General features: G+C 41.2%; 2 protein-coding genes across 5 annotated transcripts in view; both read right to left on the reverse strand.

Annotated features, from left to right (window-relative positions):
- The window catches only part of DICER1 (dicer 1, ribonuclease III), a 68,032-nt gene extending 67,547 nt beyond the window's left edge, over positions 1 to 485 (reverse strand). For all 4 annotated transcript variants that reach the window (XR_013956776.1, XM_080617243.1, XM_080617244.1 and 1 more), the window contains exon 1: positions 348 to 485. The gene's annotated coding sequence lies outside the window, so the exon portion shown is untranslated. The remainder of the gene's footprint in view (positions 1 to 347) is intronic.
- A 15,206-nt stretch (positions 486 to 15,691) lies between these two features.
- Positions 15,692 to 18,516, reverse strand: part of CLMN (calmin) — a gene marked incomplete at both ends in the record, with an annotated part of 74,805 nt that continues 71,980 nt past the window's right edge. The window contains 2 exons of the mRNA XM_080619442.1: positions 15,692 to 15,845; positions 17,390 to 17,451. Coding sequence (XP_080475568.1) covers positions 15,692 to 15,845; positions 17,390 to 17,451 — 216 coding nt within the window. The remainder of the gene's footprint in view (positions 15,846 to 17,389; positions 17,452 to 18,516) is intronic.

Genomic DNA, 18,516 nt, shown 5'->3' on the forward strand with positions numbered 1-18,516 from the left:
CCCGAGGGCGCGGAGCCAGAGGAGACAAAGCCGAGAGGGGCCAGAGCGCAGCCTCCGCCCCCGCCCCACACGCGAGGCCCAGGCCCTGCCGGCGACGGGGCCCGCGGGAAGTTGCCAAGGCCGAGCCCAGAGGCCGGTGCTGGCAGCCCCGGGACCCGCTGGGACAGGGACGGAGGCAGGACAGACCTAACCAGGCTCTGACGGAGGGAGGACGAGGAGGGAGCTACTGCTGCCATCCCAGCCCGCTAGGCAGCGGCACCGGGGCTGCGGGAGCGCCGACACCCGCGCTTGGCAGCCATGCAGCTCCCAGGGCGAAGGGCAGGCGAGCTCAGGGCGCCATCTCCTACCTGCTCGGACGGGACCCAGCCCGGTGCTTCCCCGCACTACAGGCCGCGTCTCATTGTGGTGCTGGTGGTGCTGCCGCCGCCGCCGCCGCCGCCATTTCCCAGCCGCCGCCGCCTCACTCCCCCCAACTGTCAGGTTCCTCCATTCACCTGGGCCCGGGACAGCCTCCTCCCCCTCCCTTCCCCTGCGCTGCCGGGTCTACGCAAACGGAGCACCTCCCCCACCCCTCCCACTCATACCAACGGAGGCCGCCCAGCGCCCGCAACGCAAGCCCTTTCCGAGAATTCCACCCTGCGCCGCTCACACGCTCCGCATCCCCACGCTATGAAAGAAACCAGACAATTGGTGGCGAAAGCCGGGTAAAAGGTGAAAGGTTCACAAAGCAGCCAATGGGATAGCGGGATACAGCCACGACCGGGGAGCCGCCGGGTGGTCCAGAGGCTCACGTGCGTACGCGCTCCCTTCCCCCCACCGGAGGACTGCCAGGCTCTCGGTCCGCGGCGCTGTCCTCGCGCACGCGCTGGGGCTGATCTCGCGAGCGCTGGAGCGGCTGGCGGCAGTGCTGGGGCGATGGCGGCTGTACCCGCCATCTTCGGGGGGGTGGAGGGTGGAGCTGCTGAGGCCGCCTCCAGGACAGCGCTCTTCCCACGGAGGCAAGAGAGGGTAGAGCTGGCCTACCATGGGGCTTCAGGCAAGCCCTAGGAGAAAGGCGATCCTTTTGACAGCGTGTGGGCAGAACCATGCCGGGTCATCGCTGTGTAACAAGATCCCACCTTCCCATACTTGCAGGCCGTCATTTCCATCAGGAATGGCCTTCCTGCCAAAGGCAAAGTGCTGCTTTTCCACCAGGGAGCTGGCGCGCTCAGCTCTTGCTGGTGCTAAGCCCAGAAGGTGGAAGAGAAGGCTGCGTGGAGACCTCATGGCACCCTTCCAGTATCTGAAGGGGGCCTATAAGGATGCTGGGGAGGGCCTCTTCATTAGGGACTGTAGTGATAGGACGAGAGTGTGAGGATGGAAGGCACGGAGTCAGAGGTAGAGTAGAAGCTGGATCATTTATTACAAGGATTACACGATATTTATATGCTTCCAAGCAATTAGCCAAGCACATCTGTGTCTGCCTTGCAGTTACATTTACGACTTCAGGCAAAAGGTCTACCTGATTTTTCTCATCAACATCCTCTATCCAGTTCTGACATCCTTATTCCTTGCCAGTTCCGACATCTTCCAAGCACCAGTCAGGGACGGGTCACTCTCAATTGCCTGCTGTAGTTCCTCCTTCCCATGGTCTCTGACAGTTTCGATGCATTCCAACCCCCACATAAGAGGTAACGGGTTCAAACTTAAACAGGGGAAGTTTAGATTGGGTATAGGGAAGAAATTCTTTACTGTGAGGAGGCACTGGAGTGGATTGCCCAGGGAAGTTGTGAATGCTCCATCCCTGGTGGTGTTCAAGGCGAGGCTGAACAGAGCCTTGGGTGGCATGGTTTAATGTGAGGTGTCCCTGCCCGTGGCAGGGGGGTTGGAACTAGATGATCTTAAGGTCCTTTCCAACCCTAACTATTCTATGATTCTATGAAGAAAGGACCACTGGAGGTCGCTGAGTTTGTGTACTCCCCAAGCAGCATCTGCTTTTGCTGTTGTTTAGGGCAGCTTTTTGACTAGCTGGACCTCACTCCAGTGAGGAGTCTTACTCCAGTTTCCTGTCAACACTCACCTGTTTGAGTGACATTCCTGGCTGCTACTATTTTTTTTTTTTTTAAGTGCATTTTAAACAGCTGAACACTTAAACCATTTTTTTTTTTTTTTTTTAAGTGCCCAGATTAAACAGCTGATGTAGGGTAACTTTTTTATGCTATCAAACCCGTCAGCCTCAGAACCGAAGGGAAACATGTGGTGCCAAAACAGGGCAGCATAATTCTCTTATGCCTCTAATGCTGCCATTTTCCAGCTTTCATTTCATTACAACTGACATAAAAGTCTGGAAGCTGTGTCTTTAGGAAACTGGAGAAATGTAAGACAATGAGAAGGCTCTTACAAGACTGCCGTGCACCACCTGATGTAGAAGGTTCAGGTGTAAGTGTGAATAACTGGTCACTAAGGTAGGACATAGGGCTGGAGTGGATCAATTTACAAGAACTAGCACATGTGGAGGTACCTTACAGGGTTTTTTTAATTCCAATCTCAGTTAATTCTAATTCCATCATTCCCACCTCCCATGGCATCACCTACCAACATCATTCTCTTTGTGACTGGTGAGAAGACTGAACCCTCCTCACAGAGATGTAGCTAATAACCAAACCTGCAGTCTTGCTTACTGCATGACTTAGATCCATAGCCACAGCCTGGAGCAGATAGATGCTGTGGGCAAGCAATGAAATGGGTAATTCTTGAAAATGTGGAGTTTGAAATCACATACTAAAGGTGAGACATTATCTGGACTTGTACAAGACAATGTCCCGCACAACGTTCTTGTCTCTAAGCTGGAGAGGCATGGAATTGATGAGTAGGCCACTTGGTGGATAAGGAATTGGCTTAATGGTCACATCTAGAGAATTGTGGACAATGACTCCATGCCCAAGTGAGACCAGTGACAAACAGTGTCAAGGTCCATACTGGGACTGGCCCTTTGTCGGCAATATGGGCAGTGGGATTGATTGTGTCTTTAGCAAGTCTGCTGATGACACCAAGCTGTGTGGTGTGGTCAACATGCTGGAGAAAAGGGATGCCATTCAGAGGGACCTTGACAGGCTTGAGAGGTGGGCCAGTGCCAACCTCATGGAGTTCAACAAGGCCAAGTGCAAGGTGCTACACCTGGGTTAGGACAATCCCAGGCACAGCTACAGGTTGGGCAGGGAAGAGATTCAGAGCAGTCATGTGGAGAAGGACTTGGGGGTGTTGGTCAATAAGAAACTGAACATGAGCTGGCAGTGTGTGCTTGCAGCCCGGAAAGCCAACCATATCCTGGGCTGCATCAAAAGGAGCGTGACCAGCAGGTCGAAGGAGGTGATCCTGCCCCTCTACTCTGCTCTTGTGAGACCCCACCTTCAATGCTGCATCCAGCTCTGGGCCCCCCAACGTAAGAAGGATGTGGACCTGTTGGAGCAAGTCCAGAGGAGTCCACAAATCAGTTGGCTGCAGCACCTCTCTTATGAAGACAGGCTGAGAGAACTGAGCTTGTTCAGTCTGGAGAAGAGAAGGCTCTGGGGAGACCTTAGAACAGCCTTCCAGTACCTGAAGGGGGCCTATAAGAAATCTGGGGACTTTTTACAAGGGCATGTAGTGATAGGACAAGGGGAATGGCTTTAAGCTGACAGAGGGAAGATTTAGATGTTAGAAAGAAAATCTTTACTATGAGGGTGGTGAGGCACTGGAACAGGTTGCCTGGAGAAGTTGTGAGTGTTCCCTCTTTGGAGGTGTTCAAGGCCAGGTTGGACAGGGCTTTTAGCAGCCTGACCTGGTGGGAGGTGTCCCTGCCCATGGCAGGAGGGTTGGAACTACATAATCTTTAAGGTCACTTCCAGCTCAAACCATTCTATGATTCTGTTACTCTATGAAAGTTCCTTGGCCTAGTGTAAGTCTTGATCGATCATCAGAGAGATGAAGGCAGTAATCACGTCCCCAAATAAATGGCAGTTTATGGAACCAGAGGGGAATCATTCACCTGAATATCTACCTGTCGGTTACAATAGTAATAGAGCACAAAATTGCTGCTTCATCCTGAAGAGCTGTATTTGGAAATGACCATGAAAAAACTGCATCTGATTGAAATCATGCTGTTCTTCAATAGATTGCACTCATCTTTTGCAATGTCAGTGAATGTTTGTCAGTGTCAGTGTTTGGATCTTCAGATTATCCTCTCTGTATGGAGAGGTCATACAAACTTGCACAGGGACTGGAGATCATCCTCGTTGCCCACTAAAGAGGAAGACTACGACCATAAATGCAATGCAAGGCCATTTCTGGCCAGCCACTCTCCTTTCAAGCTGTGCTGAAGGCAATGTGTATGCAACAGAAGGTCTGCCACTGTAGGTCTTGCCTCCCTCATTCCTCTGCGCCCTGTCAGGGACTTAGTGTCTTCCTTCATATAACTGTGCCTACAAAATCAGTATGAGATAAAACTAAGTGCAGCACTCTGAGATTCATTTAAACCAACCTTAGTAAAATTATTTCAGATTAAAAGTGATATAGAGGCCCATGGTTTATCAAATTAAGTGTTTTCTTGGCTCAAACTGCTATTGCTATTTAGAGCACGTCTTCTGTAATGCCCATGTTGTTAAATATTACTGCATTAGGTATTTTTATAGCATTGAAGGGGCATCCTTCTGGTTTTTATGGATGGAAGAATAATTATATACTGTGACAAAAGCTTAGGAAGAGGAGCAGCTGTTCAGTCTTATCCAGTGGGAGCTGTGAGAACATAAGAGTCTATTTTTCCAATTTTTGCTGAAGTACTGAAGGAAATTGGCATTCTTGATTTTTCTAACATAAAATAGAGCAGAGAGAAACCCTCCCTAATCCTCTGCAGGCCATGATTAAATAATGAATTTTATCCAATTCAGGTAGGTTCAAAGAGAAGGCAAGCAGAATACTTAAAACACAGAAAACAAAACACATGAATGCCAGGAGAATTCTGGAAGTTATTTTGATATATAAAAAAAAGGGTATATTTCTCCACAGTTACTTCCTCCCTGAGCCTGCCTGCTGACAGGAGTTTTTGATTTAAAAGCACATTAGGATAAAATTTGTGCTCTTCCTTATTATTCTATCACCACTATCCTCTCTCCATTATATGGAAGGGGTATGTCCTATGCTTGTGTAGTGACAGCTGAGTTTCAGAGTTTAAGCCCGAAGAAGAAAAATGACATTTATGTTGACTTCACAAATTTCTGACAAAGATTTTTAAAGTAAGATGAAGTCACCAATATGATATACAAAAAAATTGCATGTATTTCACAGTGCTTGGCATTCAGTGTTTGGTAAAAACCACAAACAGGCCGTTGGATGAAAAGAATAGAATAGCCCAACTAATTAAAATCCAGAACAGAATAAGTAATAATGTAACAAATTACAGTTTTCCCCATATCTTTAGTACTGGAAATACTGATTTTTGCTCTATGGGATAATTGTCATAAAGCAACAAGAAAACAGAGACATTTATCTCCCCTTAAAAAAAAAACCTATCGGTAAGAGATGGGCATGTGTGTGTGTGTGTGTGTGTGCGTTCTGGTTTTTGATTTGTTTTTGGTTTTGTTTTTTTTCCTGTTGGGTAAGAGTGAAAAAAAAATCCCTTTGGGTTAGAAAAGAGGAAAATTGCAACTAAAAGAAAATAAATCACTGTGTTACAAGTAGTTGTCTTTGTTCATGCCATAGAACTGTATAATCATGCCAGTGGAGACCAGGCTGTGTACTTTTTGGCTCTACACATCTCACAAGGTTCTAAAATGGACTCCGAAGAGATTCCTTCCCGTGAGACCATGGTGACCTCTGTTGTTCCCTCCTGTTGGTACCTGCCATGATGCTACTTTGTTATTGCATCACACACTATTTCAATAATGCACTGGGAAATGAGCTGGCAGTTACCAAAAATACACGGGCCAGAGTGTTGTGTTCAAGTTTCTGGCCAAGAAAGGATGTGTCTGCCCTGCACTCCGCTTGACAAAGTTTAACTTGAGACTCGTCTCAGACAGCCCCTTGGTCTGGCTACCAGATTTTCAGTTCATAGCTGTGAATCACTGCAGAAAAGAGCAGTTGCAAACATTTGAAACCACAGTGCTAATAATAACACCTGCAATGTATTATGAGAAAAGGCTGCCGGTATGATTTTAGAGGAGGAAGTTGGAAGAAGGAAAGAAAAAGTCTATTTTGCAAAGATTCCATTCTTAAAACTGGAGCTTAGTTTTTAAACAGGTGTTAGGTTGCACAAACATGTTTTTACCCCTACCTATTTTAAAGGGGTTTTGGTTGTGCTTTCACAGTTCAGTGACCCAGACTTTATAACTCCGAGTAAGGGTGTTTTCCCTGGTGCAAGAGGAACTTCAATATTTTCAACTGCTTTAGTGTTGGGGGGGAGAGGAGGAGGATGGGGTAGATGGAGGGTGGTGTTGTCCTCTTTAAACTTGGGGTTTACCTTTTAAAATCCGCATTAAAAACGGGATATCAACTCATTCACTCTTCCTATGCAAAGACACGGCATTGGTGACAAATGCCTAAAAAAAGTGTTGCTGTGCCTGAAGGTGGAAAGCCATTGCTCTGCAGAAGCATAACTGTGAATGTCTTTCCATCCACCACTGACTTAAGCAAGTCATGTAACTTCTGCATTTCACAAGCAGCTGCAATGACACAGTGCAAAAGATCTATCATACAATAATTAACAAACGTTCCTAATATCCTTGAAATATTTTTTTATGCTCCTTTTTTGCCTGAGAACTAAGAAATACCACTTTGCAATGTCTAGGTATACTTAGCTGTTGTATTTATCCTTATTCTTGCTAGCATGCAGAAAATACTATAAGCAAAGTGATAAATCAGTTCCCCAGATTACAGATCATCCATAAAAAAGTAATGCAAAAATAACCAGTTCAAAGTATTTAAAGCAGATGGAGCTATACATTTTGCTTTGATCATATGTTACATGTTACTCCAAGGTAAGGCATATGGTTTGGCAAGGATAGAGAACTGCCTGGGGTGCCATCTAACCAAGAAGTGGAGTTAGGCTCTAGAAGGCATTTCATAAATGTATTGTAATTAACTTCTGGAAATAACTGTTGTAACATCAATAGAAACAGCAGCTTAAGAAAAGATTATTGCTGTATATTGGCACCTTAATAGAAGTCACTGCTCAAGTCTAAGGCTTCATTATATCTGCCCAGTGATTTGAAGGAACTCCTGTCCCTGCTGGCTTTTGTTTATTGATCACGTAAAATAAGCCCTGAAAAGAGAACCAAGGTTTCAGTACATGCTACCAACCAGAATATATGTGCGATGTTCATGGGTCGTACTTGGAAGGTCTGGGCTCCTACACAACCAAAGTGTGCATACTGGGTACACACACTGGCATATGGTTCTTTATCTGAAATAAACACTATGCTTATTTTTACTGCTGCCATGATCCAGATGGGTATGTTTCCTATGCTGCATCTGCATCTTGTCTAAGCTACAAAACTTGTGTTTACACAGCAAGAGTAAGGGAGATTATTTTTGCAGTTTCTATCAGAATGACTTTTATCCCAGTGCTGTTAAATCAAGTCCAACAATTCCTATCTTACTGTATTTGAATTTGAACTGAAGTTTGGATCCCATACACTTGTAAAAGCTTACTCTACTCCTGTGTTCTGAACTGAACCATTTTGCATATTTGAACTTCACTCCCCGCAGTCCACGTGCAAATTCCTAACCACAGTATTAAAAAAACGCCTAACCAACCAACCAACCAAAACCCCAAAAAACCCCAACATTACAACCTTTTTATTCTCCGCTTCAGTATCTACTTAAGTATCACTTGTGACACCAGTAAAAGTAACTGGTCTGAAATTGTATCTAGAAACTTCAAAGATGCGGTAATGAAGAAATGGTAGATGTCCCGACCCTGGAAACATTCAAGGTCAGGTTGGACAGGGCTCTGAGCAACCTGATCTAATGGAAGGTGTCCCTGCTTACTGCCAGGGGGGTGGACAAGATGACCTTTGGTGGTCCTTTCCAACCCAAACCATTCCATGTTTCTATGACTCAGTAAGTCAGCACTGCTAACAGGACTGGACGCAAATATCCCAAATTCTTAACAGCATTATGAATATTCTCTTACCACCTACAAAGATTAGGTGTGGGAGAGGATGGTTCAACAGGCAGGCACCAGCTACTCCAGCTGTTGTAAGAAATACATTCAAAGCATGTGAGGTGGTTGATTTTGTAGAAGGAACAGAAGAATATTTACAATTCCTAAAGCGTGATGACCACCAAACTTTCAGAGAAGCAGCACTCCTCCTCCCTTCCCCATATACTATATATGCTCTATCCAGTTTAGATATATTTTTCATCATCATGGGGCTCATTCTGAACTGTATTGCATCTCTGTTGTACTTTATTTTCATTTTCTCATATACTGCAAAGCGAATTAAGGTGTAGGGGGAAGGATATAGTAAATATGAATCAGTACTGCACCTAGTAATCTGTTAATCCATGTCTAAGCATTTATATAGAAACACACCAGATAAACTGCATTGTAAGAACAGTCAGTAATTAAGCATAACTGGTTTTGTAAGCTTTCCCATGGTTTGTGTTTATAATGCCAATTTCTAGGCATCGGTAAATTAATAAATCTTCACCTTTATAAAAATTTAAAATTAATTCTGTTTGTTGTCTGGAATAAAAGTTTAGATTCTTGCCAAAATTAAAAGTCACTTTTTGGGTAAGTAGGAAAACAATGCACTTTATGAATTTGCTGTGTTTATGTACTAAAATCTTCTCAGCTAAAAAGTGAGAAATATTTCTGGGCATGAAAATGAATATATAATATAATATATAAAATAAGTACTATACATAATGCAAAACCAATTTATTATTATATTATTAATAATAATTTTTATTTTTTAAATAAGAACTAAATGGTGATCTCTCCTGAGCTGTTTGAAGATATTTTCTCATGAGGAAAAGGAAAAAAGCACAGATAACAGATTGTATACAGGAAGCCTGTCCATTTATTTCAAAATTGGAGATTTTATAAAATAAATTGGAACTATTCACTAGTAAATACTATTCTTATTATGGCATAACAGTTTCTAAAAACATTTTCTTTTCTAGTGTACCAGTTATACAGAAGACTATATTTCTCACGAAAATTAGCTTTGAGCAACAGAGTGCAAACACTCAATACATACCACTGACTGAAAGCATTCAGAAGGAATGTATTTGAAAGTACATTAAAATGCATCTCCTTCAGTGTATCTTTTGGTACCACTCAAATCCTCCCAGCATTTGTTCTCATTTAAATAACTATCATTCTCCATCACTTGCCAAAGAGAAACATTTATTTTAAATACCACATTCCTTCCTTATAAATTATTTCTCCAGGATAAGAAGTCCCTCATTAACTCTTTAGCAAACTAGCACTCCAGAGTACACTTTAAACTGGAGAACTCTTAACAAGAAGGGTAAAAATGTTTATTCAGCTTTTTATACAGCAGAATACAATAGCACAGTGGTATGCCTACTAAAATATGTTTAAGACAAGGAAGTCGAGTTTTTATTACAATAAAAATATACTTATTTGACCTGTGTAAGTTATTTGACATAAAAAGGTGATTGCATTATTTCTCTCAAAAAAAAATGAGCAGCATAGAATTTGAAAGTGACTTGATTTAAATCAGACCAGTCATTTCTAAGTAAACAGTAGTGATTTTCTCTTACAGTCTTAATAATGGCCATAGATCAGGATCCCCCTGTACAAATTGGTCCTCAGACACAGAGGAAATCTATTCCATGAATCAAGGAGATTCCAGGAAGGCCCAGTGAAAGTAATGAAACTACTTGGGGAATAAAATATTACCTGAACTAACACAGCAGTGAGGATGGATCCTTTTTTGGAATGGTAGGTTTTAGTATTTCTCGCCGAGGTAAAATTTTTTGTATTGTTCCTTCTAACCTTTTCATGACAAAAGAAGTATACTGATCACTTGAGGGCCCATTTTATGTTCAGAAACATTCCCCTCATGGTTAGAAAATACTACAGGTCTCATTTTCCAATATCAGCAGTAGCAGCTACCTGGAAAGGAGTCATCAAAAGTGCCACTGAGGTGGAAGGAAGTTTCCCATGTATAACATTTAGAGGAGAAAAGAAATATTTTGATGTTCCACAATTTTAGTTAACCCTGAAATGAACATGGCACTTGAAAATAAAAGGGTTAATTTTTCACCCTTTGTTAGCTCTGGAGTCATGTCAAGCAATGGACAGAATAAGCAAGCCATCCCATTCAGAATATGACTTTTCCAAATCATTTCCAAATCATACATCTACCTCCCATCCTCCTGCATGAATAATTTCATGATCTTGGGGTGGGAACAAGCCATACTGCAACTCCTGTTTAGATACAAACCTGTAACGTGAACAATCCTAAGTTGGGCAGCTGTAAATTAGTGTTATCACTGACATGTCAAGGGGAAGAATTTGATGTTATTTACCTGACAAAAAACTGCAGAGTGTGGAAATAACAAAACTTAAGGGTTTTTTACTTCTATTGAGGTCCACTACCTATGAGTTCAATGGAAAACAGCAAGCAAACTATTGTCAAGGTAAGAGCTTTCAGCTGTACAGGTTTGGGAACTTTAATGTCCACATCCCAGCCTATAACCTCACCGTCATCTTCCAGCCATTTGTTCCCTGCTGCTGTTCTCTTAATAGAAAATGGAAGTAGCTGTTAACTTCCTAAAAGAAAGAGAGGGTTGATCCTGCAGAATTTAGGCAAACAAATGTATTCGTATACTGGGGTTAACTGAAGTCAGTGGCACTGTGTGTGTACATTGGATTTGAGGGGATCCTGCGCTAAGGGCAATGCAGAGGCTACAGCTATTTCCTAGCCTGTGTTATCAACCCCAGTTTAAGTTCCCTCAAGGACAGATCCTGTAGTGTGTGCTTAGCAGAAAGATGGGTTGCATTGACTTCCACAGAAGTTGAGGAGCTGAACACATCACTAAATGCATTCAAGCTTGCACTTGGCAAGAAGGGACTCTAAGTACTTAAAGCTAGCATAAGTGATAATGCACTATTATAACTATTATCTTGTTAGACAGGTGAGTATGATCCCAAATACACTGGTCAAATTAATCTTCTAAAGCTCTCATTCTGGAAGGATTGATGCAGAAAACCCTAAAAAACAAAATCACTGGGTATTGCATGGTACCCCTGTAAATTCAGTGGAACACTGCTTGCATAAAGAAGTTACAGTCGGTCTAGTGGGCTGGAGTAAACTGAGAGTCTCCAGAAGATGTAGAAGATTTAACTGTATTTAGACACCAAATACCAACATGTAGAAATTTCAGCCTCAGAAAGTTTTAATGGAAGAAAGTAGCTTAATCACAGTATACTTTGCAACTGTAGCTGAAAGTTTAACATCACAAAATAATATATTGCTATGCAGCTTTAAGAATCACACAATCATATTCAATCATTTCCCACATTTTTCAAGTTACTGTTCATTACAAACTCTTCTACTATTTGTAGTTCCAGTTTTCAAATGGATGACACAATCGATGCATAGCTTAATGTTCATTCTCACGAGTTGTAATTAATAAATAATCATATCACATACATTGAATTTTATAGGTACTCTTAAAATGGTTTTACAGTACTATTAAATATATAGATAAAATAATCACTGCTATATAAAAAAATCATTTTTAAACAGCTGAACTCCCAAGCTTTGCATAAAATTCTGTAGACACATTCATGACAATCTAGAAACTCAATAAAAATACATTTTAGAGCTCAACCGTCAAAAATATTCATGGCATTGAAAAGTGATTGTCATTTTTTACTGTAATCTGTGCTTGCCCTATCTTTGCACTGACCATTTCCTACAATTTGGCAAAGGCTGTGTTCAATTTTTTGTAGATTATGTGACTGTTTAAATAATTTATTGAACTCTAAGACGTCTGTCCCATAAATTTTTAGTGGGGTTCTGTCTTCAATAGCGTATTTTCCTTGCACTTCCAATAAAATCACAATGAAACATTTTGCAGTTAAGTTACATGACTACAATAACATTGAACCATCCAGCATAGTTGTTTCTCAGTCTTTAATGGCACTTCTGTGAACACAATCCTTTATCCAGTGATCCTCAAGCACTTCCTGACACTTACACTTCACAATACTCTGCTACCCACACATTTCTTCAACAACAATGGATTTTAGAAACAGTCTTAACAGATCAGTGCCCTTGTGTATCTGAATTTGATGCTAAATCAAAATACCAAATGCAGTCAGTTCAAGTTTAGCATTTTTCAAAAACCCAGACAAATATTCAGGAAAAACTTCCTTATTCAGACATATGTTATGGAAAATGGATTGATGATGGATCATCCACCAGCCTTTAAAACCTCCACTACTTCAAGCCAGTGCTCTAGCCATCAAGTTAAAATAGGCTTTGCCATAATGAATGCTTCACAGTCAGGCTTTTAGACTGTTAGCTCAGAACAGGACACGAAGTTCGACAACAAGAAATGTTTTCAGAATAGGGCACTTACACAGGGCTTGGATCTTGCACTGTGGAAGAGATGCAGGCTTACAAGTCAACGTAAGTGGGAGAAGCTGCTTGTTTGTGCAGATGCCATTTTTGCAGTGCGAAGTAATGGCAAAACTCCTGAAGAGTACAGTCTCTTCTTATGCACAGTTGACCATACCAGTATAATCAATCTTAACTCTTTATCCTGGATATTCTTACCTATGGGACAGCTGAGTGAGGTCCACTGCCTCTGTTATAACAAAACCACAAACAACCCCAAATATGGAAAGCAACTTTCAGTCCAAATTGTGGACCAATTTAGTACTTTTTAAATCTATTTTGTATGGAAGAAACAATCTCCATTTCTTAATGGGATAGGCTGGAAAGCGTACATGAGTTTCAATATTGAGAGATGATGATCAAGACAATTGCTGGATGCTGTTTGACATTTAAACTGCTCATTTTGCTGTTTCAGTCACTGTTCATCAGTGGGAGGTAAGAAAGAAAACCTTGGTGTTTCTCCCTCTTGGAAGAAAATACTGTGTAATAAAATTACCAGCATCATTGCATTCCCATTAGCTTTTTCATTGTTTATGGATGACAGTTGTTCAGATGAGACAGCCAAAGACCTCTTCATTCTGATTCATTTTCATAGCAGGAAGAATACAGAAGGGAGCTTACTTGATTGAACTTTGATAGCTGTAAAGCTCCATGAAGAGTCTGTAATCTAACCCCAGATAATCTCTGCTGAAGACTAAGAAACATGGAAGAATCAGAGAGGCTCGGAAAGAAGAAAAAGGCTCAGAAAAAGTTGTCAGAAATGAAATGAGCCTTCGAAAAGTGGCAAATAATGAAGAGCTGTCAATGCTTTTGCTCTGAACTAACGTACATTGCTACTTGCTGCTATTAAATAGCTGCTGTACCTCAGCCTGGTGTTCACTGGTTTTCAGATTAAGGATATAAAGTTTCTTGTATTGTTTTATTCTCTCAGAGAAAAAGCAATGGCCCTTCAATGTTATATTTTAGCTTACTTCAAGAAAGCATCTTGAAAAATTCTAATAAGGTTTCCTTTTGGAAGAAAGTACCACTGTCTTCTTCAACAAGCACAAACAGGTTCATGCATTACAAAATCAGATGACTCAAAATAGTGAAAATTTTCTTCAGCAAAATGAAAAACTTTTTTTTTTACTTATGTTGATTTACACTGAATTAAGTTGGGAAGTTTGGATCTCTTTCTCAACAAGCACAAAAGATCTTATTTTTAATCTCTAGTCAACAGTGACAGGGCAAAATAGGAAAGATCTCAGTTTTATGTTGACTGAAAGAGGATCAGAATTTTATCTTCAGTGTTCAAGATCTCCTGCCATGCATTGCTGCTACTAAATTCTAACTTGGAAGAAAAATCCCAGGGAAACAAAAAGCTTATAAAGAACAATGAAGTGTGGTGGACAGTTAGGATTACCCCAGCAGGTAACATAACTACAAACAGGTTTAAAATACCTGCAAATAAATTGCTATATATCTGATGTGTCCCAATCCCAGGTACTTTAGCTGAAAACTAAGCCAGGGCAGAGATATACCTTATGCTAAAACAAAATATGTAAAACTTCTACTCATGTGTTGTAACTTTCTCACGGTGTAAATTATGAAGCCCCTCGTTTTATGAAGCACACTGCAACCAACCTAACAAATTTTCACGTGGAAGCAGCAACACGATGTAGTCTCATAAAGCATACTATGAAACTAAAAATGTGCTGATGCAAAACAGTGACTTCACTGTAAGTCACATGGAGAAAAGTTACTGCTACTAAACTGAATTTGAAAACTTCCCTTTTATCCTGTAATGCATCGGTACACCTTCTCTGCCAAAAATCCTAAATCAAATATCCTAAAGTGATCACTATGTGGACAAAAATTACAAGATGCAGAAGTGGCTCAACAGTGTTCATGGACAAGCCGCAGGAGTCTATTCAATTGCACTAGAAAGTCAATACCAGCTGTCAACATTTCTCCGTATTTAGTTTTACATATGTCTTTTTTTTTCCCCTATTGACTTGAGCACTTAAAGGATATTTCTAATCCTTTTACCATGCACTTGCACCTTAACAGTAGCCTCAGTAAATTAGGTTACCTATTATTTTTTGTATCTTCAAGAATGAGAAATCTTCACGTATCTGGTAAATAAAAGCAGCAGAGAAAAGGAAGCAGAAGCAGCCTCAGAAGCAGTGAGGTGCTTAAATAGAAAAGAACCCAAAACAAACAAAAGCAAAAAACCAAAACAACAAAAAAACCCCTAAAACCCATGGTATCTGTTCCTGATAAATTATTAAGCTTCTTGAACATCTTTCCAAAGATGGCCACTATCAGTAACATATAAAACATGTATTTCTTCAGGTATTCTCTACAGAAGTTTCTGGGCTAAGATTTCCCATATGATCCCTCCTACGAAGCAGCTAGCATGTATGTTCTTCACACTTCTCTACACCCAACTTATTCCTGAAAATTAAACATAACAGAAGATGCAGAATAAAAATTAATTTAAATCCTAAAAACCCAAACTCCCCTACCCAAATAAAACCCTTAACCTGATTTTGTTGCTCCACTGGATTGCCATTGGAATTGTAATCAATTCTTGGGGTGTGTTCCACCACCTGCAGCTCCGCTCTACCTCTAGCTCTCTTGAAGAATTCCATGGAAAACATGACGAAACATTTCTATTCAGGTGGGCTGATTCATGGGCAAGTCAACACTACCCCTCTCCCACAGCTGTCAGGCCCTACATAAGCAAATGAAGCCATAAAGTATAATTTTTGAAGACTAGAGCTCTGAATTGTTTATATTTCTACTGATAACTATCTGGTTTTATTTAGCATCTTATAAAGCAAGGCACAAATGTACAAAATTGCATCTACTAAATCAGGTAATTTTTATATATATTTACAAAATTATCATAATATAAAATGTGCCAAGACACTGTCATAGCACAACAGTAGAGGAGTTGAGGACAACCTGATAATAAAGACAAATACCAGGTCCTACATTTCTGTTTGTGCTTCACCTGAAGGAACATATTCATATGCAGATACACAAAGCAATCCGGCCACCATCCATTACTTTTCCACACATCATAGAGATCAAACTTTGTTGCTAAGAAGCTGTGGAAGGAGTAAAAGGCAGTAGGCCAGCACCCAGAAGAAAATGATGAAGTAGAATAGCTCTGGCTGCTCAACAATTGTAATTTCATGAGTTGGTGCTGGAGTCTCACTTGCTTCTAAGTCCTTTTTCTTCCTGAAAACAGGAGAGAATTTGGTAAAAGGCAGGGAAAAGAAGAAAACTCCCCTCACTGTTAATATTTAGTGTAAAGATCAAAGGCCGACTAAAAGACAACACTTTAATGAACCATTTCAGTATAGTCAGTTGGAGTCCAAGCTAGACTAGGAAGTGCATAATGGGCTTCAGCAGTGCGCTCCCTTAGGAGCCAATGTACATAGCCATTAATCCTCTGAAAACTCCAGACAAATTCTCAGGTACTTTAAACACATGCTGTTACAGTACAGTTGTTTGACCTAAGGCAATTTCTATCAGTTAAAAAGATGCCTTTTATATCCAGAACAGTAAACATAGCTATGGGCAACACATACCACACTTTCACAATTTTACTCATACACTATATCTGACTTGATACCTTTTCCTGAAGCCATCTACTTTCAGAGCTTCTCATGTCAGACACCAGAACATTAAAAAAAGTAAAATTAAGGCTTTGAGAAACCAACTAGCAGTTGGGGTTTTGCAGGACAACGCCAGAATTCCAGCTTTATGAAATTCCAGCTGCAGTTCATAAGGGCAAAGCCTGATGGAGTCTGTCAGCCCACTGAGCTCTCATAAAGAAAAGGACTTACTTAAAAAGGCACAAGATGGTACACTCATTTTATGATTTTGTAATACTATATGGATCACCCTCTAGTAGACTTTTTGTAAATGTACTTTTGAAGAAAACTGGTTTTTGGCCTGTTTTAATGAGTCCTTTTTTCTGGTTTGAGGCATCCTATTTGCTCAGATATTATACTGGATATATACCTGAGTATTGCACAAAACTTGCTCAATATCAGCAGTCTGCAAACAGGCATAACTGTGACACATATTCATGCTTGCTTTTTTTTAACAGAAGCATAAGTGAGACCGGGATGCTGGATCCCAACAATATTTTCTGTGTTTTCTGCATTTAATGCAACCATTATTTTAACTAGAAGTTCTGGGAGGTACTAACCAGTATCAGGTGGGAGGGGAAATCTAAATCAATCCTTGTTTCTCATAGATATGTAAGTCCTAATACCAAAGGGATACAAGTTCTGCATGCAGGATCCATCACCCTAAGTCTAAACTAAACACACATACAAATAATAAAAACTCCTGTGTGCTCTAACAGAGGCCAGAACTCCACTGAAGTATTGTATTTCCTTAGCACTGACCACACTAAACATTGTCTAGACAGTCTTCCGAACCAGGAATCACTGTCTGAAGACCTCACATTTGAAGTCACCCCACTCTTGTCTTTGTCTGAAATATCCACCATGTGGGGAAAGTGCTCACAATCTTGCTTAGACAGGTGAAGCTTTCCTCTCAAGTCAAGAGAAAGCATTTTAGTCAAGGGGGAGATCAAGCAGTAAAGAAGTTTTGTACATTATACCTACGGGAAATATGGACTCTGAACCATTACACAAGACATGACGTCATCTCTACCATTACAGGTAATTTCCTTTTGTAGCATTGTTAGAAGTACCTAGGAGTTATGGATTCCATGCAAAAGGCTTCTCTGAATAAGAATCACTCACCTGATGATCAATGGATCTTCACCCATATCTGTCATCTTCTGCTCGTTTACACCGTAGGTTTCCTTAAACAAAACAGGAATAGATTATATAAAAATAGAAATAAACCAGAATCTCACAAAGATGGTAATTGTGTGTGTGTTCTATGCACAGTAAGTCTAACTTTTGCTCAAATAAAATAAAAGTGTGCATATAAATTTATTCCCTGCCAGGACATCTACCACCGCAGTCTGGTACACACACAGAACGGGAAAAAGTGTGAAATAAGATATTTTTTTGCTTTCAAGTGCTTTCATTCATCTGAAAAAGCTTCCTCATTCATATATATGTCAGTAGCTCTGACAGCACTGCAAACCTAAAGCATCTATGTGAAATCTCCATTTCACTGAACATTGGGATGCTCAGTGTTTTATTTTGTGCCAAAAAGAGCCATATTCCTATCCTTGCTGAGCATGCCCGGATTAATGATGCTGTCCCTCCCTTCTGACTTAGAAAATAAAAATCCAGAGCTCAGTTGTATAGTGTGTTCTCAATAAACCAGTATGAATTGGTGTTGGTTGATGAAAAAATGAACATGAGCCGGCTTCAGTGTGCGCTCGCAGCCCAGAAAGCCAACTGTATCCTGGGCTGCATCAAAAGGAGCGTGAACAGCAGGTCGAAGGAGGTGATCCTGCCCCTCTACTCTGCTCTCGTGAGACCTCACTTGGAGTATTGTGTGCAGTTCTGGTGTCCTCAGCATAAAAAGGACATGGAACTGTTGGAACAAGTCCAGAGGAGGGCCACGAGGATGATCAGGGGACTGGAGCACCTCCTGTATGGAGACAGGCTGAGAAAGTTGGGGCTGGTCAGCCTGGAGAAGAGAAGGCTGTGTGGAGACCTCATAGCAGCCTTCCAGTATCTGAAGGGGGCCTACAAGGATGCTGGGGATGGACTATTCATCAGGAACTGTAGTGACAGGACAAGGGGTAACGGGTTCAAACTTGAACAGGGGAAGTTTAGATTGGATATAAGGAAGAAATTCTTTACTGTGAGGGTGGTGAGGCACTGGAATGGGTTGCCCAGGGAGGTTGTGAATGCTCCATCCTTGACGGTGTTCAAGGCCAGGTTGGACAGAGCCTTGGGTGGCATGG

The sequence above is a fragment of the Psittacula echo genome (genome assembly GCF_963264785.1).
Source record: "Psittacula echo genome assembly, chromosome: 5".
NCBI lineage: Eukaryota > Metazoa > Chordata > Aves > Psittaciformes > Psittacidae > Psittacula > Psittacula echo.